This window comes from Diabrotica virgifera, chromosome 1 (assembly GCF_917563875.1).
Source record: "Diabrotica virgifera virgifera chromosome 1, PGI_DIABVI_V3a".
Taxonomy (NCBI): Eukaryota; Metazoa; Arthropoda; class Insecta; order Coleoptera; family Chrysomelidae; genus Diabrotica; species Diabrotica virgifera.
Window position 1 is genome coordinate 63962276 of NC_065443.1, and position 25567 is coordinate 63987842.

At 31.0% G+C, this 25567-nt stretch overlaps 2 protein-coding genes across 2 annotated transcripts; both read right to left on the reverse strand.

The window, feature by feature from the left end:
* Window positions 1-3794: 3794 nt before the first annotated feature.
* LOC114334614 (enoyl-[acyl-carrier-protein] reductase, mitochondrial) lies at window positions 3795-4921 on the reverse strand. The gene has a single exon (XM_028284691.2). The coding sequence runs from the start codon at window positions 4885-4887 to the stop codon at window positions 3805-3807; it is 1083 nt and encodes a 360-aa protein (XP_028140492.2). The 5' UTR covers window positions 4888-4921; the 3' UTR covers window positions 3795-3804.
* Window positions 4922-11971: 7050 nt separating this feature from the next.
* On the reverse strand, window positions 11972-24527 carry LOC114334613 (retinol dehydrogenase 14-like). Its single transcript, XM_050660014.1, has 3 exons — window positions 24389-24527; window positions 14895-15208; window positions 11972-12166 (listed from the first exon to the last, which is right to left on the reverse strand). The coding sequence occupies exons 1-3, from the start codon at window positions 24525-24527 to the stop codon at window positions 11972-11974; spliced, it is 648 nt and encodes a 215-aa protein (XP_050515971.1).
* Between the last annotated feature and the right edge of the window lie 1040 nt (window positions 24528-25567).

Here is a 25567-nt window from a genome sequence, read left to right on the forward strand (position 1 = left end):
ATAATGAATGTGCAACTTAGAGCCATTTACGCTTGTTCGGATAAAATATGGATTACAGAAGAACTTTTCGTAGAGTATTTAGATCATTTCCAAAAAATTGTGAAAGTAAGCATGGAAGATTCTGTTCTACTTATAATAATAATAATAGATATCCCCTCAACTCGCTCTATGCTGCAAGCTTATCAATTTTGTAAAACCAATGGTATTATACTTTTGTCCATCTCTCCACGCACATCACAGAAGATATAACCACTGGATGTCAGTTTTTAATGCCGGCTGAAAACAGCGTTTAATTCAGAATGCTCTAAGTATTTAAGGAACTACTTTTGAAAAAATAAGCCCTCTCAAAGTTGCAGAGCTTCTTAATAACGCGTTTATTAAAGTAGATTAGAGTAGCTATAGCTACATAAATATGTCCTTATAATCTTGATGTTTTCACCGAAGAGACTATTATACTGCTCGTCTTCAAAGCGTCAATGGCATCAATGATCTTTTAGTATATAGTTCCTATAATCCGTTAACGTCAGGGAACACTAACAAAAGATTTAACTTCAGCTGACTCCCTTATTTTGGAATAAAATATCCAAATAATTAAAAAAAAACTAGATAAAGATTAGGGGGTCAAATGCTGAGATACAATATACTAAATGCATTAAAATGTTTAAATTTAATTAAATTAAAGAACTTAAGCAACAAGGCAAAGTAGTTAAGTTGGGATGGATAGCTACTACTATGGGGTAAGTGGAAATTAAATACACTAAGCATCAAAATTAACGCACCACCTTAAAATGGAACATTTTTGATGTCTCATATTTCCTAAAGTTGTTGTCCGATTTTAGTGATTTTTTTAATATATTATAGCTTTATTCCTCAAAAATATTGATGCAATAATATTGTTGCTAAACAGATAAGTGTCATTGTATACCGGGTGTAACAATTATAGTGTGTTTTTTCCTCAAAGTTTTGAACACCCTGTGGAATATTCTAGGGTATATAAAATATTAAAATTAAAACTAGACTCTAGCTTTAGGATTTCTTAATATTATGCCTTTTGACTCATTCTCTTATCTTGGACAATAAAAAAGTTAGATACTTTAACAACTAGCCATGTTTTTCATCAATACAGGGTGTTTTTAGATAAGTATGACAAACTTTAAGGGGTAATTCTGCAAGAAAAAATAATGACAGTTTGCTTTATAAATGTAGGTCCTCAAATGCTTCGTTTGACGCTTCATTAATGGCGAGTCCGCAAATGCTTCATTAATGGCGAGTTTTGGGTAGGTCAACAGTTATTTTATAGCATAATTTTATTGTCTTTAATTTTTAAATACTTTTGACACTAGATTATTTAATTATGAGATATTCGAGTACTAAAAGTTACTCTTGCTTGAAGTTGGTAAAATACATCGTTTTCTTTAATTTTTTTCAATTTTTTTTTTCAAATTCCCAAAACTAAAAACTTTCAAATCGATTTTTCTAGAAAACGGTGTGTCCTACCGACTTAAAGTAAAAGTACCTTTTAGTAGGTACTAGAATACCTCGCAATTTAATAATCCAGTATCAAAAATGCTTAAAAATTGAAGACAAAAAAGTTATGCGATAAAATAACCGTCGCCCTACCCAAAACGGACACCTATAACCGGTACTAGAAATTCGCAATGGATGGAATCGATTCACTACTGAAAAGTAAATATGTATACAAATTTTCGTTTTTCTAATTAGAAGCGTTCTGGAGGTATTTAAGAAAAACTAATTACATGGCGCCATTTTCAAAGAGCTCTAGCTTCCTTAGGAAGCATTTTCGGACTATGTGAATTGGGTTAAATTGTCTTAAAATTATCTGAGGAATCTCCTGTCTCCGTTTGTCGGTAGAGTTTCTGGACACCCTGTATATGTAATAAAGTTAATATGCTTAAAGACACTATTTTCTTTGAGTGGTGTCAACTATCTCATTAATTTAAATTATTGATTAACATTAAAAAACAATGAGTTATGATATATAGATTTTTGTACAAACGTGTTTTAGATATTAAACTCAAATTGTAATGGTAGGTAAATATACCTAGAATAAGTCTTCCCTTGTAACTTGTTAAAGTAAGTATTATTTGTTACAAAAAATATACGTGTACAAAAAATAATCTGGTGGGGAACTTGGATCGCCCATAGCAAAGCAGGATTTTGACAAGAGCTATGAGTCATGCCGATGTTAGTACACGAGTTTACGTGAAATTTTCAAGGTCAAAGCTCTTGTCAAAATCCATTACCTATACAAGAGTTTGTTGTGGAACTCTGAAACTCTGAACACCTTATCGCTTTGTTTAAAATGTAAATAATAAAAAATAAAAAAGTAGCCAATACAAAGAAAATTAAGTGCGTGTAAACAAATTATCAGAAAAGTACTATTTATTAGTAATTAGTACTATATTAGGTTTAGGATAAGACTACCTATACGAAGCAATGACTAATGAGTAAACATTTTAAAATGACGAACGGATTTAGTATACCCTGTCATATAAACCCAAACAAACAACAAATTCAAATCTTTGTATTAAAAAAAATGATAATACCTCCAAACTTAATATCCCTAATAATTACTATAATAAAATGATTATGATGTAGACAAGACGAAAGCGGCGGGTTCGTTGGAAAAAATATTCCCATTAGATTTTTTTGCATAATCACATTTGTAATACATCCCAGAATAAGGTTCAAGAAGTCGCCCACGAGAAAAGTAGTCCAATTTTTTTTAACAATTTTATTTTAAATCAAATTGCAAAAATAATTATTTTTTGTCTGAACAAATTTTTTTATGTTTTTAGACCATTCTGGACAAAAAAATCTTGTCTAATTTTTCTCTAAAGTTGATGGTTTCGAGTTATAAGCAATTTAAAATTTGAAAAACGCGAAAATGGCCATTTTTAAGACTTAATAACTTAGTTAAAAATTATTATTATGAAAGTCAGAAAGCGACTAAATCAAAGTTTAAAGCCCCGATCCTGAAGAAATTTGTGTCATTAATTTATTACTAAGCTGTTATTTTTAATTATTAACAATAAGCCGTAAGAGCGTATTGACGCGGCTGTAAATGTGAGTGCGAGTAAGATGCCCCATTGGACTGCCGGAATGGCATCTCTCTTGCACTCACCATAGACGGCCGCCTAATACGTGCTGGCGCTCATTATTATTACTTAAAAATAACAGCTTAGTCATAAAATTATGACAAAAATTGCTTCAGGATCTTGTAGGGTGGCTTTAAACTTTGATTTAGTCACTTTCTGACTTTCATAATAATAACTTTTAATCAATTTATTAAGCGTTGAAAATCGCCATTTTTCGTTTTTTTTTTTCAATTTTAAATGGTTTATAACTAGAAAACAAGACTTTTTTGTCTTAGAAGAGAAAAATTACAAGAGACTTTTTTGTCCAGAATGGTCCAAAAACCTAACAAAAATTTGTACGGGTCAAAAAAATTGATTTTTGCAATTTGATGAAAAAAAAATTGTTAAAAAAAATTGGACCACTTTTCACGTGGGCGACTTCTTAAACCTTATTCTTTGATGTCTCACGAATGTGATTATGCAAAAAAATCTCATGGGAATATTTTTTCTAACGAACCCGCCGTTTTCGCCTTGTCTAATGATAAATTTCGTAAATTAACGTGGTGCCTGAATATGACAATTATCTACTATACACAATAATTAGTGTGAAGACGATTAGTGAAATTGTCCTAGAGACAGAATAATCCTTATTGATAGCCTGCGCCCATAATAAATTAAATATAACAAACACACTAATTTTTCCTTATTATTTATTAATTTCTAAAATATATTTTTTACCAGATTTATTTAATAGTCCTACTTCCAGCGCTTCTTGGAAATTATCTAAACCCACAGCACGAAAAGGTGGTATTTTCAAATCACCATTCATAAACATACATATCAGTTCATCTAACATCCTATCTTTTTCTTTAGGATCCGACTTGCTGTTCCAAATATTAACACTAAAGCCTACGAAACTAATATTTTTAAAGATCAAAGCGGACACAGGTATTTTTACTGGTTGCATGGACATCCCACCATAAGTCACTAGAGTACCATTTTGATCTAACTTTCTTAGTAACTCGGTGGAACTTTGACCACCTACACAGTTTAGAGCTAACTTTGGTTTTGGTACTGTTCCTGATTTGAAAAGGTCAGTAGTACGTAATTCTTCTTCTGTTAAAACATATGTAGCACCAAGTGTTTTCAATTGTTGTTTTAACTCACTAATATTTGGTCTAACTCTAATTACATTCACTGAATTAATACCCCACAGTTTGCAAAGTTGTAAGATTAATTGTCCACAAGAAGAATTTGCTGCATTCTGAATCACTGTATCACCTTTTTTTAGGTTAACAAAATCTTTTAACATTCTGTATGCTGTAGGAGGATTTGTTAAAAGTATAGCAGCCTCAGCAATAGGTAGACTATTTGGTACCTTTTTAATTATACTTTTAGGTAACACCATATGTGTAGTCCAGGTACCTAAGTTATATGCTAAAGGTATCACATGGTCACCTTCTTTAAAGTCTTCCACATTTTTTCCAACCTTAATAACTTTTCCTACAGCTTCCGATCCTGGAACCGCTGGAAAAGTTTTTTTCACTGGATACTTGCCTTGTATAATATTAATATCCACAGGATTGACAGGCGATGACAACACTTCTACTAGTACTTCATCTTTTGATGGTTCTGGCACTGTCACTGTTACTTTTTTCACTACATCAACTGGATTACCGTACTCATTAAAAATTAACTTAGATGCAAAATTTCTCGTATATAAATAAGAGTCATTGTTAATAAAATTATTTAGTACAAATCTTACTGTGATAGCTGTTCTGTGCAACATTTTGTTTATTACTAAATATACAAAACTTTCTTTAAATAAAATGAAGGTCATGGACAAATAAATTTTATGAGTTGATAAGATTTGTAAACAATAAACAATACAAACATTAACATAACGAGTTGTTTATCGAGTTTCTGTTCTATGTTTGACTATATAGTATGGTGCAAATGAACGGAATAAATTTGTTATTTCGTAAGTCGGTGATTTTAACCCGGGAGTAGTCGCGCTCACTTCTGTAACGTCGATAGTCGCGTGTGAGATTCTATCTCAAAATACGAATTTAAAACAAATTTTTATTTTGTATTATTTTTATCTACTTTTTATATTGAAAATATATATTTCTAACAATTTTAATTAAAAACCTGTGTTAACGGCCACCTGCCAATTTCGGCCACCTGTCCTAACGGCCAGTTTAAAAATTTCCCAAACCAATTATATGTAGACTACAAAAACTGGCAATACCGTCCACCTTTCTATATCGGCCAATAGTTCTTTCATTTTTAGTGGCCGTTACTGACAAATTTTACTGTACATACGAAAAAGGATGAAATGTGAGATTCTATCTAACGGCGCGACTACTCGCGGGTTATAGCTAATTGGCTCTCCCCAAAGCCATAAATTCCACAAAAAGAAGAAGAAGAAAAAAAAATTCCTACGCATTACTACACCCTTTTTCGAGGCACTTACAAATTTTTTTCAAAATTGCAAAATTTTTCATCAAGTTATCGCGAAAAAGGATAAAAATTGAGATTCTATCTCACCACGCGACTACTCGCGGGTTTGAAACATTTTTATTTTTAAATTATGAATTTTTGGCAATATACTAGTGACGTCATCCATCTGAGCGTGATTACGTAATCGAAGATTTTTTAAACGAGAATAGGAATCCATTATAGAATGCTAGCTCATTTGAAAGGTTATGCGATTCTCTATTCAGTAATATAAACATTAACATCATTTTTTAAAATTAAATTAATTCACACAAAAAACGAATATAGGTATGTAATTTATTTAATTCCAAATACATTTTACTGCTGGAAACACAAAAAAATTTATATTTCATACATAAAAATTGCTTGTCGCTTAAGGGAGTAGGCGCAAAATCTTGATCCAATGCTATTTAAATGAATTCATTTTTTTTCGAATCCTGAGAAAATTAATAAATATTTTTGAAAAATTTAAATGTAGAATGAAAGATTACATTATTACCGAGGGCCGAAAATCCCTTATAATAAACAAAAACTTTCTTTTGAATGAAATATTTGAAATAACATTCACACTAAATTTTCTGTTTTTTTTTCATCCATGTAATTTATTCAAATAAAGATTATAGAAGTTTTCAGAGATTTTCGGCCCTCCGTAATAATGTAATATTTCATTCTGCATTTAAATTTTTCATACTCATTAGTTTTCTCAGGAAGGAATGCATTTAAATAGCATTGCATTAAGTTTTTTCGCCTACCCCCGCAATGTTCAACTGCCATGAGGAAGATGAGTGGTAGCTTGAACATTGAATTTAAGCGAAAAGCAATGTTTATTTGTGAAATAAACATCTTTTCCATTTTCTGACAGCAGTAAAGTGTATTTTGGATTAAATAAATTACATACACTCTTCTCCTTATGTCAATTAATTTAATATAAAAAAAATTTGGGCTCTCTATAAAAATAATTATATTAACGTTTATATTACTGAATAGAGAATTGAATAGCCTTTCAAATGAGCTAGCACACGACCCCTATTCTCATTTAAAAATCGACCTGTTTCGGGATTTTTTTTAAGTCGTCGGCATACGAAATACCTAATTTATTCCTCTCATTTGCACCATACTGTATACGACTATAAAGTTTTTATAAACATAATAACTAATGTAGTTACTCATTTTATTTCACACAATGTATTATTTAGTATCGTTTATTTTTTTAAAGCGTGATTAAATACGATTTAAACGTAATTAAATACGATTGTTTACAAATTTTAAATGGTTTTATTTTAATAGTTAGACAAAACCTAAATATTAGTGCAGTCAATGAAGGTTTTCACCTCCGATTTCGTTGAAACTCCATTGATTTTCAGTAGTAATACCACGAGGACATTGATAATTGTGCGAAAAATTTTAATAACAGATTTCAAACACCGCCGTAGGCGGAGGTCTGATTCCACTAATAGGCGAAGCAATAAAGCACTAAAATCGACCTTACCTCCGAAAAAAAAAGACAAGACGGATCTTAATAATTCATTTTGCGTTCGATTCGTGAATGCGCCAGGAAACTTTGTGACCTCGAGCCATGCTATAATATTGAAAAACTGCATACAAAAAATGCATTCTTAAAGTGCAGACAATAAAAAAAATTCAGAACTCGTCAATTATCAGCGGAAATGAGTTCAATTTTGTTACTCTGGGTTTTTGGGGTCGCTGAAAACGAATATTGCGTCATAAGTGATCTCCGGAGTATTTACCTCGTCATTAAAATTCATTAAAACTTAGTCAAAAATCATTACTTGGGGGGGGGGGGGGGTTTAGAGTGACTAACCTGGTGTTACAGACCCGGGTCACTAACCCGGGTGTAACAGAGTACCTGGTGCCCAGGGTACCTACTGTTTACCTCGTCTTGTGGAGTTTTCGGCAAAAAATTAATTAAAAAATTAGTCAAACATCATTACTTGGGGGGTTTTTGAGGTCCCTAACGACGAATATGACATCGGAAGTGATCTCCGGAACATCTGGTGCCCAGGGTACCTAATTTTTACCTCGTTTTCTGTAGTTTTCGACAAATTCATTAAAAAATTAGTCAAAAATCGTCATATTCGTCGTCAGCGACCCCAAAAACCGCCTGAGTAATGATTTTTGACTAATTTTTAATACATTTTTTGCCGAAAACTCCACAAGACGCGGAAAACAGTAGGTAGCCTGGGCACCAGGTACTTCATAGATCACTTCCGATGTCATATTCGTCGTTAGTGACCCTAAAAACCGCCGAATAATAATTTTTGACTAATTGTTTAATAAATTTTAATGACGAGGAAAACAGTAGGTACCCTGGGCACCAGGTACTCCGTAGATAACTTCGGATGTCATATTCGTCGTTAGTGACCCTAAAAACCCCCCGAGTAATGATTTTTGACTAATTTTATAATAAATTTTTTGCCGAAAACTCCACAAGACGAGGTAAACAGTAGGTACCCTGGGCACCAGGTACTCCGGAGATCACTTAAGACGTCATATTCGTTTTCAGCGACCCCAAAAACTTTAGAGTAACTTATTTCCGCCAATAATTGAATTTTTTTTATTGTCTGTTTGAGATTCACTTTAAGAATGCATTTTTTGTATGCAATTTTTCAATATTATATCATGGCTCGGGGTCACAAAGTTTCCTGGTGTATTCACGAATCGAATGCAAAAAGAATTATTAAGATCCGTCTTGTCGTTTTTTTTTCGGAGGTTCATTGCTTTGTTGCGTTGACTATAAGCAAGCTTGAGAAAATTGTTATTTAGTCCGTTCTTTAACGGTAAAATATTGCAAAACCTCTAAATTTTAAAGAACCGCTTGGACTGACATGGAATTTGGAATACACATAGCTAACAAGACAAAGAAAAAAAGCGATATTGTGTCGATATGTGCTTTTGCCCTGGGGGTGGTTTTCACCCCCTCTTGGGGGTGATAAAATATTCGTCCAAAGAAAGTCAGGAAATGGATAAACTGGCTAATTTTAAGTAACTTTTCTTCTATAGAGTTTTTTCACTAAGTCAATACTTTTCGAGTTATTTGACAGTGAATATGTTCATTTTTTCAACAAAATAACCACGCTTTTAGACGGTTTTTCGTAAATAACTCAAATAGTAAGTATTTTGTGGAAAAACATTTTTAGCAAAAATATAGACTGTAAAAAATTTAAAAAATGGTGTATATATGACGTCTCTACACCTAGTAGAAGCAGAGTTATAGCTAATGAAAAATAGGTTCATATTCGTCAAATTCCAAATGGAATACTTTAACGTGAAATAACCAAAAATTAGGCACATTTCGGGGAAAATTCATTACAACTTATTTAAAGTGTTTAAAAAAAGATTCATTTTTGTTTTATAAAAAAAATTTCTAACATCAAAATTAAACAAGTTACGCTCAAAATAAAGTTAGTCCCTTTTGATTTTGGTAAAAAAATCGAGAAAATCACCCCCTAATTAGTATCTTAAATGAACTTAATCGTTACGACTTCACAAGTTTCTTGACTCGTGTATATATTGTTTAAATAATCTGTAAGTTTCATCTGTTCAAAGTCCTTATTATTGAAAGGGCTGTAGTTAAAAGGGGTTGAACGACTCACTGATCACGAATGTACGCAAATTTAGAAACACCAAATCTTAATCAAGTTTTGTCTAACAGAAAAACAAAAAAATACATGATATTCAGAAAAGCAAATCTGACTTTTTTTGTTTTTCGAGATTTTTGGTATCTCTAACAATTTTTAAGTTATTTTGAAAAAAAAAAAAAAAATTTCAAAATTTAAATTTTTAAAAATTTTACTTTGAAACCAAATTGTTTCAAAAATAAGCACTTAGACTCGATCAAAGTTACAGATCATATAAACACAACATAAGTAAAATAATTTGTGGAGCGGTAACGATTAATTTCATTTAAGTTGCTAATTAGGGGGTGGTCTTCCCGATTTTTTTTTTGCAAAAACAAAAGGGACTAACTTAATTTTTAGCGTAACTTGCTTAAATTTAATGCTAGAAACTCTTTGTAAAAACAGAAATAAAACTCTTTTTAAACATTTTAAAAAATTACAATAGGTTTTCCCCAAAAAGTGCTTAATTTTTTGGATATTTCACGTCGAAATATTCTATTTGAAATTTGGTGAATATGAATCTATTTTTCATTGCCTATAACTCTGGTTCTACGAGATCCAGAGACCTAACGCGTACACCATTTTTTTTTACTTTTTTATGTGCTATATTTTTGCTAAGAACGTTTTTTCGATAAAATACTTACTTTGTGAGTTATTTGCGAAAAACCGTCCAAGAATGTGGTTATTTTGTTGAAAAATGAACATATTCACTCGCAAATAACTCGAAAAGTGTTGACTTGGCGAAAAAGCTCTATAGAACAAAAGTTACTTAAAATTAGTCAGTTTACCCATTTCCGGACTTATTTTGGACATATATTTTTTCACCCCCAAGAGGGGGTGAGAGTCACCCCCAGGGCAAAAGCACACATCGGCACAATATCACTTTTTTTCTTTGACATGTAAGCTATACGTATGCCAAATTTCATGTCAAACTAAGCGGTTCTTTAAAATTTAGAGCAAAAAGCGTGAAAGAATGGACTAATTATATTTTTGAGGATTTATCAATGTTCGAGGGTTATACGGACGAAAATTTTTTGCTTTTTTTTAAATAAATACAAACACAAAATTATTTATCTAAAGTTACAATTATGAAATGAACAATTCGAAAAATTAAATGAAGACCCAGAGGTGTTAGTTTCAATAACAGACGACGATGTATTGTCACGCATGCTGTTAATAATTAGGTTACGTGTTCTTGGTCAATATTTAAGTAAGGTTTTATGGAGTTAGCGTTGCTGTTATGAGGTCTCATCATTATCGCAACCAAATCGTGACATATTGAATTTATATTAATTTATGTGAAATGTCAAAATTGACATTCATGCGTATCTGTAGCAACGAAGTGAAAACAGCCCATGGGATCTGTTATCAGTATAATGTTGCTGTAATTGGTTATTTTTATTCACATGACCTCAAATATATAAATTTCATTGGATTTCTAAGCCTACGGCTCCACGAACGAGAAATTGACGCTAGCAGTAGCAGCAAAATGGACTTAAGGTTCCGCGGAACGGAATAGGAACAGCCGAACTGAACCGACTACGCACAAGTCCTGTAGTCGGTACAGTTCGGCCATTCCCATTCCGTTCTGCGGAACCTCAAGTTCACTTCACTGCTACTGCCAGCGTCAATTTCTCGTCCGTGGAGCCGTTCGCAAAGTAAGCAAAAATTTTTTATTAAAATTGGTGAGTGTTTAGAGGATAGGTACCTCAAGAAACAAAACTGACATGGTGCCAACTTGCGCTTTTACTCTGGGGGTGGATGCCACCCCTTCTCGGAGAGTGAAAATCAATACTTTTGAATTATTAAAGATCAAAATTCACAACTTATAAAACTAAAAGTTTTTACAAAAAAGTTATTTTTACCAAAACTGATACTAATAAAAAACCAAATAAATTCCTTACTTGAAAAACGTTTTAATATTGATTGTTCAGTGTGAGTTATAGGTTAGATAACGGGAAAACGGTGCATTTTATAACATACATATGCTTACTAAACACTTGTCAAAGTAGGTACTTGAAATGCCTATTAAATGAGCTACAGAAGTAGTTGATAACATCAAAATTAAGCAAATTGGGATGAAAATAAGAGAATCCTTTTAACAAAATGTGAAAAATAAAACATGCCATTTCCACAAACATTAAAAATAATAGTACATACTTACAAAATTACGATTTAAAAAAATTTCGAAAATTTTTGAAATTTTCGTAAATTTCATTTTCTTTTGATCACTCTTTGAACTCAAAAGTACTCAATATACGTAAAAAATTATATATAACCAAAATTTAGTCGCCACCACTAACCAACATTACAGTAACCAAATTTTAGTTACCCATCCCCAGGGTAAAAGTGCAAGTGCAAATCCTTGAGGTGTCCTCAAACCACTCACCAATTTTTATGAGGTTTTCCGAAGATATTGAGGTTCACCGAAATTGGAGATAGCTCCTTAAGTGACTGCACTATATAGGTAACGTAACAAAATATTTACTACTGAAAAGAATTAGGTACTCTGTATAACTATATTAATGTTTACGTAAAATATTCCCAATCTGTTTAACTATAGATATTACACAAATTTGGTTTACAAATATAACCCTTTTAGAAGAAACAAAATTAGAGGGAACATAAATAACAAGTTACAAAGATAAAGTAATAAAAACGACAACTTATGTTACGAGTTATGATATATTGCAATAGCATTGGCATGTATGTAACTTTACATTATGTGACAAAGTTTTAAAACAATTTTTCTTCTTCTTTAAGTCCAACAACTCTCTCAGAATGCAACCAAATAGCATTGCAAAGCGATTGATCATGAGCTAATCCCGGCTTAAATGTTGGCACCGTTTCAGCGAAAAATTTTCCTGTTACTCCGTCAACTTCGTTTGCACAAGCTAGATGTATGGCAGTTTGAGCACCTTCTTCAGCCGTCTAAAACACATTAAAAGCTTTTACTATCTTTTATTATTAACATAAACGGATTATTTAATTTTTTAGTTACTTGATAAAAAAATCAGTAAAGTACAACAAGCTGATGGAGATATTAACAGAGAACAACAACCACAGGTGGTTGTTGTTCTCTGATATTAACCAGTATTGGAATAAACACCTGTGATCTAAGAATTATTAGCAATCTGTACTGGAATCAAACATCGTCTATCCGAGCAGTGGCAGGAGAATCCGACGATATAAAAATCAAATGTGGGGTCCGTCAGGGATGTATAATATCCCCACTGCTGTTCAACATCTACTCCGAGGAAATCTTTCGAGAAGCAGTGGATGATGTTGAAGCCGGAATTCTAATTAACGGAGAATGTATTAATAACATAACTTACGCAGACGACACAAGGTAGTATTCGCTGACAGTTCTGAAGCACTCCAGAAGTTAAAGAATAGAATCACAGGAGTAAGTCAGAGATATGTACTTTCACTAAACACTAGTATAGTATATGGCTTAACACCCCATGTGGGGTTTCGCCGCTTTCGCTTTCTAGATCCATTTTACGGGGTGGATCAGTCCCCATGATCATTGTATTTGTTCACTAATATGTCTCCATTTCTTCCGGTCTATTGCCCTCTCTTTCCATTTTGTAATTCCTGCTCCTCTTAGGTCCTCCTCTACTTCAGTTAACCATTTCGATCTGGGCCGACCACGTCTCCTTTTTCCACCTGGTTGCCACAATATCATAGCTTTTGATACTGATTCTGGTCCTTGTCTCCATATGTGACCTAGCCATTTGGTTCTTTGTACTTTTATTTTCTTTAGTATATCTTCACCATTTAATTCTTCTAAAATTTCTTTATTCGTTCTCCTTCTATAGTCTTGTTCTTCGATTCTCACTGAACCCAGTATTGTCCTTATTATCTTTCGTTCATTTATTCTTAATTTCTCTTCTTCTTTTTTTGTCATTGTCATGGTTTCTGCTGCATACATCGTTATTGGTCTTATTATTGTTTTATATATATTCATTTTTGTTTGTTTCGTCAATATTTTACTCTTTAGTAGTTTTCTATTTGCTTGGAATACCCGGTTTGTCGCAGTTATTCTTTCTTCGATCTCCGTTTTTCTTTCCCCTTTGTTATTTATCATAACGCCTAGGTATTTAAATTTCTGTACTTCCTCGAATTTTTTTTTTCACTAAACACTAAGAAAACAAAACATATGATGATCTCTAGAAGGAACAGCAATTTTTACAAACAGTGTGAAACGTTAACAAATAGAAAGAGTAAAAACATACCCCTACCATTCTCTAGAAATCAAATGTAGGATAGAGAAAGAAAGATCTGCATTTCAAAAAATGGCTAAGCTATTCAAATGTCATGATTTATCAATCACCATAATGGTTACTACGATGTTATATTTCCTATACTGTTGAACGGAGTTAAGTCGTGGACTCACACAGACGCCACCTGTAAGAAAATAGAGGCTTTCGAAATGTGGCTTTAACGTTGAATCCTGAAGATACCCATCACGTTACTAACCGGGTGTTTTGTTAAGAATGCAAAAAGAAAAAGAGCTGTTAACCAACGGAATAGCGAGATATATGGACTGCTGCAACTAATCTTACAGGGAAAAGTAGAAGAAAATGAGGATAAGGAAGGCGAAATATTTCCTATTTTCCACATTAAATAAATAGGTATTTTTTCTAATTTTCAACGCAACGTTGAATATTTATATTTTGTCTAGTTACGACAATGATAGATGGGAGATATTGACTGTGCATAGGAATCTGACAAGATTTGATTTAGAAGACTCTTATAGCTATTCCTGGAGACGACGCCCACGTAATATTTGAGCATGATAATGTTTAATTAATGATACATGATTAATGTTTAAATCAGGCCATTAATTTGAGTTACTCGCAGCCCAGGTTTAAATTTCATGGAAAGTACCTACGTTTAGGGAGACTTGTGTCAGCCCCAGTAACTTTAAAGGCCGTGCCATACTGGTTCAGTAACGACACAATAATTATCCTCAAAAGGTGATCCGTGTTTAGATTTTATTTATTCTCATTAGTGTTAAATCAGACAAACAATACCTATACTGGTAGGTGCTTAATGGATTCCTATAATGTAATGGTAGTCAAAAATACTGAAATAAATTTATATCAATGGCTGCAAAAATATAGACAAGGGTTTAAAATATAGCAGGACAAAATAGGAGCGTTTGAATGTGGAGTTACTACGTCAGTAGAATTAAGGGGGAATAAATAAAATAGAAGAAAACAAGTAGAAGGTTTTGTAACCAAAATATTCCAATGAAACTGAGAGGAAAACTCTATAAAGCTACAATAAGACCAGTTATGATATATTGAACTAAATGTTAGATAGTTAAAACTAAAGGAGAACCGCGAAAAGAAAGAAAAACCAGTTCAATTTAGAGACCATAGGGAACATGAATGGAAGAGCTTAACTCGACCCAAATTGTTTATTTATATTTTTTAGACCAGAGTCAGTGCGTTTGATCCTCGGAAGTCCAAAGTCATCTAAAACTGCTAAAAATAAGCTTTTCTGTAATTTGATTCCAGATTTTGTTCCAGATCAAACAAAACGCGTGATTCGGTATTCGTTCTTACATAAAGAAGAAGAAATAAAAAGAAAAAGATATCTTTGTTCAAAAGCGTATATGACTGATTTATATTTATTAGTAAGAACTTACCTTTCCAACAACCATCGTTAGAGCAAATACAAATAATCCTAAAATAAATTGTGGCCAGGACATTTGACGATCCATTACTCTTCGTGACATATCTGTTCTGACAAGACCTGGATGAAAAGAGTTTGAAGTGATATTGTACTTCTTGAATTTTTCAGCAAAGATATCTGCAGCGGCTATGATACAAAACTTGGAGCTGTTATATTCTAGATCATTAGTTTCATCATTATTGAATCTACTCTCTGAAAATTGAGCTAAAAAGCTTAATCCTGAGGATGTAAACATTATTCTAGCAGATGGTGATTTCTTTAAAAGATCTAAAAACAAAAACCATTATCTGATGATAAAGACCACTATTAAGAACTTCAATCTGAACACATATGCTTCTTTTCATGAGCATTTTTCAGTGCGTCACAAATGATAGAAAAAAAGGTAAGTCCGTGATAATATATATTTATAATATTTATTCTAACATTAGTCGAGGAAATGAAGCTGGAAAAATGGCAAAACCTCGCAATCTAGTTCATTTTCTATATTGAGCCGTTGTACGCTTTTATTTTTTTAAGTGTGAAAACCACCCCTAATTGTAAAAAAATATAAAATTACATTTTAAACTTTAATATTTTTAACATTTGCTTCTTATTAGTTACATATTGATTGTTTTATGCTTTAAGAATATAATATCATAATATTTCAACCCTTAAAACCACCCTTCTTGTTGCTACATATAAAAAGTTTACTTATCCTAAAAGAATTATTTCGGCTTGCATCGATTTACATAAAAATTTGGGGTTAGGATCATCTTACCCTGTACTTCATATTCTATATCATGCTCAAGGGCGTTGATTATTTTTAGGGGTGTAAACTACCCCTTATTGTCAAAAATTATATAAAAACATTGTGAACTTTAATATGTGTAAAATTTGGTTTTGACTGGTTAAATAATGATTGTTTTATGCTTTAGGATATAATATCATAATATTTCAACCCTTAAAACCACCCTTAATAACATTGCAATTTTTATAAGTAGATAATTTAATAGATCTATGCAGAGAAGAAAGTAGAATTAAAGAATTACAAAAACATTTATTTACACAAAAATACGAATTTACAAATATGTAAAAATACACATACAAATATAGTTTTTTAGTCATCATCCAGTATACGAACCGGTTTTGTGGTATTATACAGGGTGTAACAAAAATACAGGTCATAAATGAAATCACATATTCTGGGACCAAAAATAGTTCGATTAAACCTAACTTACCTTAGTACAAATATGCTCATAAAAAAAGTTACAGCCCTTTGAAGTTACAAAATGAAAATCGATTTTTTCGAATATATCGAAAACTATTGGAGATTTTTTATTGAAAATGGACATGTGACATTCTTATGGCAGGAATATTTTAAAGAAAAATTATAGTGAAATTTGTGCACCCCATAAAAATTTTATAGGGGTTTTGTTCCCTTAAACAGGGGGGACAGTTTTGTGTACATTTCAATTAAATTATTTTTTTGGTACCATTAGTTAAATTCAATATTTCTAAAACTTTTTTGGCTCTTAATATTTTTTCGATAAGGCAATTTTTATCGAGTTGCGGCTTCTTTTTTAAAATGTTTACATAAAGATTTTATGGGGGTTTTGTTCCTTTAAACCCCCCAAATGATTGTGTACGTTCCAATTAAAGTATTACTGCGATACCATTAGTTAAACACGGTATTTTTAAAACTTTTTTGATTCTTTGTATTTTTTCGAGAAGGCACCTTTTATCGAGGTGTGGCTTCTTTTTTAATATGGTTCAAAATATACCTAAAAATGTAAATCATGAATAAATTTTCATATTATTACCAAGTCTCCATATACAAATAATGTGGTGGATTTGAAAAATATTCAAAATATCTTGATAAAAACTGACTTTTCGAAAAAGTACTAAGAGGCAAAAAAGTTTTGAAAACATTGTGTTTAAATAATGGTACTACAATAAAAATTAAATTGGAACGTAGACAAAAGTTTGGGGGGGTTTAAAAGAACAAAACCCCCACAAATTTTTTATGGGGTGTGTAAATTTCACTATAATTTTTTCTTAAGATACTACTGCCATAATAATGCCACATGTCTATTTTCAATAAAAAATATCTAATAGTTTTCGATATATTGGAAAAAATCGATTTTCATTTTGTAACTTCAAAGGACTGTAACTTTTTTTTTGTGCACATTTGTACAAAGGTAAGTTAGGTTCAATCGAACTATTTTTGTTCCCAGAATATGTGATTAAATTTATGACCTGTATTTTCGTTACACCCTGTATACATTGAAAATGCTCTATAAGGGGCTATTCGAATTTTTCGAAAAAAAAAAATAGTTTTATAAACGTAGCTCCTTCATTTTTGGCGATAAAAAGTTTTTTTAATAACGGTTTTGTAGAATTTTTGAAGAGTTATAAGAATATAAAATTGGAAAGAAATCCTTTGTAAAAGGTATAAAATTTTTTTTTTTTTATTAAAAATCCCTTAAAAGGGCCACATCACAACAAAACGTTTTCGATTTTTTTTAAAAATCATCATCAGTGTTCGATCTAAAAATAAGTATAACCGATTTAATGAATATAAAGTTATTATTTAAATATTGACAAAGGTTAGAGCAAGTTGGTTATACTTACAAACTGGATGCTAGCTGAGCCACAAAAGAAAAATATTTGGGTAAAAACCCTTTACATAAAATATAGATGCCTTAAAAGTGCATACTTCAGTAAAAAGGCCTGTGATGGTCACATGGCAAACAGGATAATGCCCTAAGGTAAGGTATACAGGGGATACAAATACTTGGATCAAATGATTTTTATAATGAGAAATAGCCAGAATCTATGCAGCCATCTATACATGTTCCTATTCAAATTGAAGTAAGTCCAACTGTGCTGTTGAAAATTTGATTTACTATGAATTAAAAGGAGTGTTTGGTTTAATTGTACCAATGGCAGAGTAAATTAGAGAGTCTATAGTAAATGGAAGTCTGATATTAAAGTAGTGTTGAAATTAAGATAAGTTGTATGAGTCACAGGAGGAAACTGATATGATATAATGATATGTGAATTAATTGGTTAAGGTACCTGAGTGTTGATATTGGAAGTGAAGAAGAATATCAAATGAACTAATAACCTGGCAAAAGTATGAGGTCCTTTTATGTAACATAGCATCTAGGACTTAACATCTTTATGAAATAGGGATTTTTTCTATTTTTTATTTTTTATACCAAGTTATTGAGTTGAATGGAAAAGGTTTAAAACTGGATGGAATTTCAACACTACTTTAATATCAGACTTCCATTTACTATAGACTCTCTAATTTACTCTGCCATTGGTACAATTAAACCAAACACTCCTTTTAATTCATAGTAAATCAAATTTTCAACAGCACAGTTGGACTTACTTCAATTTGAATAGGAACATGTATAGATGGCTGCATAAATTCTGGCTATTTCTCATTATAAAAATCATTTCATACTTCACGTTCATCTTACATATTCAAAGTACTTACTTAAATGTAATTATAGCCACAACTTTGTTGATGTTTGTTATTACAAGATAAATTTTCATTAAATATTTTACTAACAATTAGTTGGCTGTCGGAATACAGGGTAAATTCCACGTCACGTTGTCCATCTGTCTTTTGACACCTTTCAGAAACATCACTCATTTTGCATTCAGTTGCCATTAAGTCATTGAAATGTGATCAACTCAATTTGGATCCCACGTGTTGGGAAACCTGTATACCTTACCTTAGGGCATTATCCTGTTTGCCATGTGACCATCACAGGCCTTTTTACTGAAGTATGCACTTTTAAGGCATCTATATTTTATGTAAAGGGTTTTTACCCAAATATTTTTCTTTTGTGGCTCAGCTAGCATCCAGTTTGTAAGTATAACCAACTTGCTCTAACCTTTGTCAATATTTAAATAATAACTTTATATTCATTAAATCGGTTATACTTATTTTTAGATCGAACACTGATGATAATTTTTTAAAAAAATCGAAAACGTTTTGTTGTGATGTAGCCCTTTTAAGGGATTTTTAATAAAAAAAAATTTTTATACCTTTTACAAAGGATTTCTTTCCAATTTTGTGATTGATGGTATACAGCCAACTACAGGAAAATCTTTTTCTTTTCCTTGTGGATTTTATAAGAATATGTCAATTAAATTCCGTAAGATCCCTTAATTTTTAATTGAGGTGGGTTTAAAGGGCTCGAATAAGGGAGTGTTTGCTCGTAAATAGATGTTTTAAGTAGCTATATCTCGCTAACTATTCACTGTAATGAAAATTAATGCATAGGGAAATTTTAGTTATTAAAAAAGCTACAATTTAGTAGTTTATTATTTGTTTCGTATCTCCAGTATTTTCGGAGAGATTTTGAAGAAAGTGATAAAAAATTCGAAATTGCAAAAAATAAATTTTTCTTTATAAACTCCAATTTCTCTAAAATTATGCCTTTTAGATAGGTCAAACTTCTTGAGTGTATTGATAATATAAATATAAAAGGAATTACAGAAAGGCGAAGACCAATTTTTAATTAGGAGGGTAGTTAGGGGGTTGTTTTCAGTGTTTTTTTTTCATAGAGAAAAACAGGTACCGACTTATTTTGATCATAAGTTGCTCAATTTTTATGCTAAACACTTTTTATTATTTTTTTTGACAGATCTTATCGTATGCTTAAAAAAACACCATTTAAGTTTTCCTGGAAAAATGCAAAGTTTTCCCGTTATTTGGCTTTGATTATTTCAAATAACGCATTTGACGAAAAACGCTAACCTTTAACATACCGTATCTCGGTTTGTATTGGTCGTAAAAATAATATAAAAAAACAGTTTGGTTTGTGTTACTAAAAGGTACAATTTTTTTATTTACAGTTTTTTTATTAAATGTATATTTTTCGAGTTATTCTCAAAAAAACCTCTAAAAAAAGTCGATTTTTCCGTCGAAAAACTGTTACTTTCAACTACGAATAACCCGAAAAATATTAGTTTTACGAAGAAAATATAAGAAACATTTTTTTCTTAGAATTACTTCTTACATCGATGTACATGGTTAAAATGTAATAAAAAATTCCCACCACCGAGATGGGGTGGCGACCACCCCCAAGGTTTTAGCGTACAGCGGTATGATATAGAAAATGATCCTTGGACTATTCCCTACCTTCTGCGAAAATTTCAAGTAAATCCACGATGGACGAAAAAATTGCGAGCCAAAATGCTTCATTTCCTCGACTACATGACATTTTAGTTAAATCTAACAGTTGTCACATTTTATTTGCAATTTGGCATAAAAAACAGATCAATTGTGTTTATTGCATTTATAAAATGGTATTTTCTTTGATTTTTATAGTCTTATAAATTGTACAGATTATATTCGTAGATATATTATATAATTCGTAAATAATTTTTTTTCGATTAAAGCGCCATCTATTGACAACTAGAATAAATGTTATAAATGTCACCGACAAAATGTAATCACCGACGTGCGTTTTTTTCTGTCACATACAATTTAATGCGTTAGAAAGAAATCGAAAAACTGTGACGCACTCAAAGATCCTCATGAGAAAAAGAATATGATGTGTTTACGCTATGAGCTCATAGGTAGAGGGGATAATAAAAAATTCGCGAGCACCAGTAGTGACAAGTCTGTAAGCTTTTACTGGAAATTTGACATAAATGTCAAAGTGATTAATTTAAAACATTGAAATTAAAAAATTAATAGGAAATAATATTAGTTGGTCAAAGCTGTGGTGTATATTTTACCTTAAAGATGTTCCTTAAAGATACATACGTTTTAAGTACTGAATTTAAGTTTTTTTAATACTACGTAATATGTAATTATAAATTAATCTAAGCGCCATCTACACGATAATTGTGAAAGTATTCGAAGTAAGAAATTAATATTTCATTAAGAGGATCGGTACGTATTTTCGGCTGCAATGCTATTCAAATGGGGATTAATTTTTTTCGAATCCTGAGAAAACTAATATGTATTTTTGAAAAATTTAAACGCAGAATGAAAGATTACGTTATTAGCGAGGGCCGAAAGTCCCTGAGAACTTCTATAATGTTTATTTTAATAAGTTACAGGGGTGAAAAAACTAAGAGAAAATTTAGTGTGATTTTTAATTTCAAATATCTCATTCAAAATAAACTTTTTATTTATTCTAAGGGACTTTCGGCCCTCGGTAATAATTTAGTCTTTCATTCTGCGTTTAAATTTTTCAAAAATATTTATAAGATTGGATTTTTTTCTAAAGCATAACACAATATGATTCTCGTCTAAAACAAAGTTTATTTAATTTTTACATAACTAATATTAACTAATGAAATACTAACCTAAAACAAAGAATCGACAATTAAATGTTCATGCTTTACATTTCTTATTATAAGAACTTGAATTGTCTTTTAAACTTTTAAATATTAAATTATATTAAAGCAAATTCATTTATGATTGTAATGACAACTTGCCAAAGTCAGTGTCACCACAAAGCTTACATCACCCCCCTTCGAAATGCAAATTTTCTTCGTAAAATTTAGCCGCTAAAATTAAAAGTCAGTGAGCATAGGAATGAGCTTTGTGACATGATACAATCCAATTGATCTTGTTCCACGACCGGTATTTATTTTAAAAACTGAATCCGATATTTTTTCTTCTATTTCAAAGGGACCAATTCTAATTTCATCCATTTTCTTTTTATTTAATTTGTTTCCATAGTCAACAAATACCTTATCTCCTTTTTTAAAATCATACTGTAACCTGTTCTTATTTAATAAAGATTTATTATATTCATGCGATTTTATTGACCTTTGGAGTGCTATTTTTCTGTCTTCTTCCAAATTGTTGGTTAATGCATGTTTTTCTTTTAGTTCATGGGGTAACAAGTCTGTAGACTCACCAGATAGCAAATATTTAGGAGAAAATCCTGTTACAGAATGGTTTGTTTCATTATATCTATTTCTACACTCTTCTGCTACTTTTGACCAATTTGTTTTTCCTTTTGACTCATTGATTTTGCATCTTATTTTGTTGACAATTGTCTGATTTAGCCTTTCATTTAAACCGTTTGAAAACGGTGTGTCTACCGCTGTAAGTATTAATTGAATATTTCTGTTATTGAGGTAATTTTTGAATTCAATTGAATTAAATGCTGGATATTGATCTGTAAGCAAGATGTCTATTGTTTCTTCTTTAGGAATTTTTTCTAAAAGTTTAATGAAGTCTCGAGCATATTGATTTTTGGAACATAGGATATATGTATATCTAGTAAAGTGGTCAACTAATAGATGTAAATATCGTTTTGTTGATCTTTGTCCTCCAAATCCTCCTATTGTGTCCAGTGACATTATTTGAAAGGGTTTAGTAGCTGGGCCTAATTGCGACATAAAGCCATATTTTCTATTTAGTCTTGTTTTGTTTTTTATACATATCTCGCAGTTTTTGCATATATTTTTAATATTTTCTGATAGATTTGGTGCAGTATAAAAGGGTTTTATTTTAGATTCTGTTTGATTTATTCCAGTATGACAATATTTTTCATGTATCTTTTTGATTATCGTTTTACTGTAATCTTCAGTTAGGACTATTTTTTTCATATTTTTCCCACTTTTTTTTATAATAAATTCCATCTTCTAGAACCATGTTCTTTTCTAATTTTTTTATTTGCAAATTTTGTGCTTGGTCATGTTTTATGTCATGAATATCAATAATATTTACTGTTCTTAAGTTGTCTTCATAAATTTCATCAACTTCCAACACCGGATTTCTGCTGAGACAATCCGCTTCTGTATTATTTTTTCCTGGAAAATATTTTATTTCACAATTATATTGTGACAGATAATGTGACATAACGCCTAATTCATCGTCAGGTCTGTTTCTTATATTTAACTTCTCTAAAGGTTTGTGATCTGTATAAACGGTAAAATAGTTTCCAATCAACCAATGTTGCCAAAACTTTATGCTCTCTTTTATGGCTAAACATTCTAAAAATATCGCTTTTTTCTTTTTTTGAGATTCATTTATTTTTTTAGAAAAATACGCAACTGGTTTTTCTTCACCATTGTGTTGAATTTGTTTCAAAACTGCTCCTATTCCTATGGCACTGGCATCAGTATAAATAAATATTGGTGCTTGTGGATCATAAATGGCTAGTATGGGTTTGGAACATAGATAATCTTTAATTCTCCGGAATGCATGCTCACTCTGTTCTGTTCAATTGAATGTCTGATCTTTTCTCAGCAATTTATGTAAAGGGTCAAGAACTATCGAGACATTAGGAATGTATTTTCCATAAAAGTTAATTTTGCCCAAAAATTGTCGTATTTGTTTTCTATTTTGAGGAATAGGGAAATCTTTAATTGATTTTAAATTGTCTTTTAGAGGTGAGATCGTATTCTTCTGTAATATATGTCCTAAATATTTAACAGAATCACTTGCAAACTTACATTTTGTGAATTTTAGCCTGAAACCTTCTTCTCGAATAGCCTCCAGCAATTTTTTTAAGTGCGTGATATGTTCATCAAATGTCTTAGAAAAGACCAGTATATCATCAATGAAATTTACTGCAAATCCTGTCAGGTTATTTTTTCTTATAATATTTCCCAAAATTCGTTGAAATATGGCTGGAGATGTTTTAAGTCCGAATGGTAAACAGGTCCATTGGTAATGTCCTTCTTGCGTTACAAATCCAGTTTTGTGTCGGTCTGTAATTTTTAATGGAATAGCCCAAAAAGCTGAATTTATATCCAGAGTTGTAAAATAATTACAATTTATTGTTTTTGTTATTAAATCTTCTATGAGCGGAAATGGTTGTGATTGAGGTATAATTATTTTATTTAAATCTCTGAAGTCTATGCATAATCTACTTTTTTTTCCTTCGTCCCTTTTAAAAGCTAAGGTAACAGGTGCCGCAAATGGACTGTAAGATTCCTCAATCAACTCATGTTTTAAAAGTTGTGAGATTTGATTTTCTATTTCTATCTTGTCTTGAACTGAACATCTATATGGTCTTTTATAGCAATATTTATCAACTTGCAAATCTATACAGGCTTCATATTTCTTCACTTTGCCAGTATCATATTTATTTTTAGCAAAAATTTCAGTGTAACTATCCAATAATGCGTTTATCTGATTTCTTTGATCAGTGTTTAAATGTTCTGTATCTATATTAAATTTGTTGGTATCTATACCTTCATTAAAGTTCACTGCATATTCTTCTTCTTCTATATTTATTTCCATATTTTCAGTTTGTTTATCTTCAAACATATTTTTACTACTTATTTTGAAATTATTTGTATTTTGTATTTGGATATTTAAATTATCATCATGAGTCAACCCAAATTTTTGTATTGAATCTAATCCTAGTATTAGATCATACTCAAAGTTTTCATTTTCAAAGATAAATGCATTTATTTTCTTCTTTACATGTAATAACTCTGCATCCAGCATAATCAATCCTTTAGTTTTACCTCCTCCACTTATTGTTTTTATTGTGTCATAACAATAATTAGGTTTTATATTCGTCACCTGAACTAATTTTGAATTTATTAATGTTATTCGTGAACCAGGATCATACAGCGCCTTGACTTCTAATTTATCATTTAACATCACTGAAATCTCAATTAGTGGAGGAAATTTTAGTTCTTTGAATCTTCATTACTCAGTTCAACTTCTAATAATGAATTAGAATTTACGTTTTTATCATCTGTCATTTCTTTTTCATAGTTATACCAGCAAACATTCTCTTTATGAAATCTATTTAATTTTCCTTTCTTCTCACAAATTCTATAAGATTTTTTTTCAGTTCGATTTATTTCTTGGTTATTGTATTTATTTCCAGTGCTTAAGTTTTTCTTTGTGTAGTTTTTTCTTGTTAAATTTTCTAGCCCTCTATGCAGTTAAATAAGTCATTTGCATATTTAAGACTTTCTCTGTCTATTCTATCCGTTATGTAGTTTGGTAGACCGGTGGCAATCAAATAAATCAGGGTCGGTATATCTATGGATTTGTTTATTTCCAGCAACAGTCTCTCTTTTTTAGAGCATATTCTAACATTGATCCTTGTATATACTTAAAATTCATAGCGTACCTTATTGGTGACCAGCCTTTATCAGCAAATGTTTCACTTAAACTTTCTTTCCATACAGACCAATCAGAATCTATAGTATGTTTGATAATCATTGAAGTGTACCAATCTACGTAAGTATCGTCTAATAGTAGTTTTAGAATTTCTATTTTGTGTATATCTTTATCTACTTTTAAACGTGTACATTCACTTTCAAAATTTTGTAACCATTGTTTGACATTTGTCGTATTTCTTAAAAATACCTCTATTGAAAATTCTGCTGCTAATCCGATCTTATTTTCTGGATTTTTTGTCAATATTGGTTTTGTCGATAACAACTCATGACTTTCTTCTAACTTTTCAAGTAAAAACCCATCAAATTGTACATTGTCATTATCTAAATATGTTGACTTCATTTCCTTGGTTAATGTTATCCAAACTTGTCTCTTGTCGTGTCTTCTCTGCAGGGATCTTTTTATTTTGTCAAATATTTCATGCTTTAATATTTCCTTGTGTAAATTAACTGGTTGATACTCTATAGGCACAATAAAAGTTTGATTTTGTGTATCCGTTATGGAAGTTA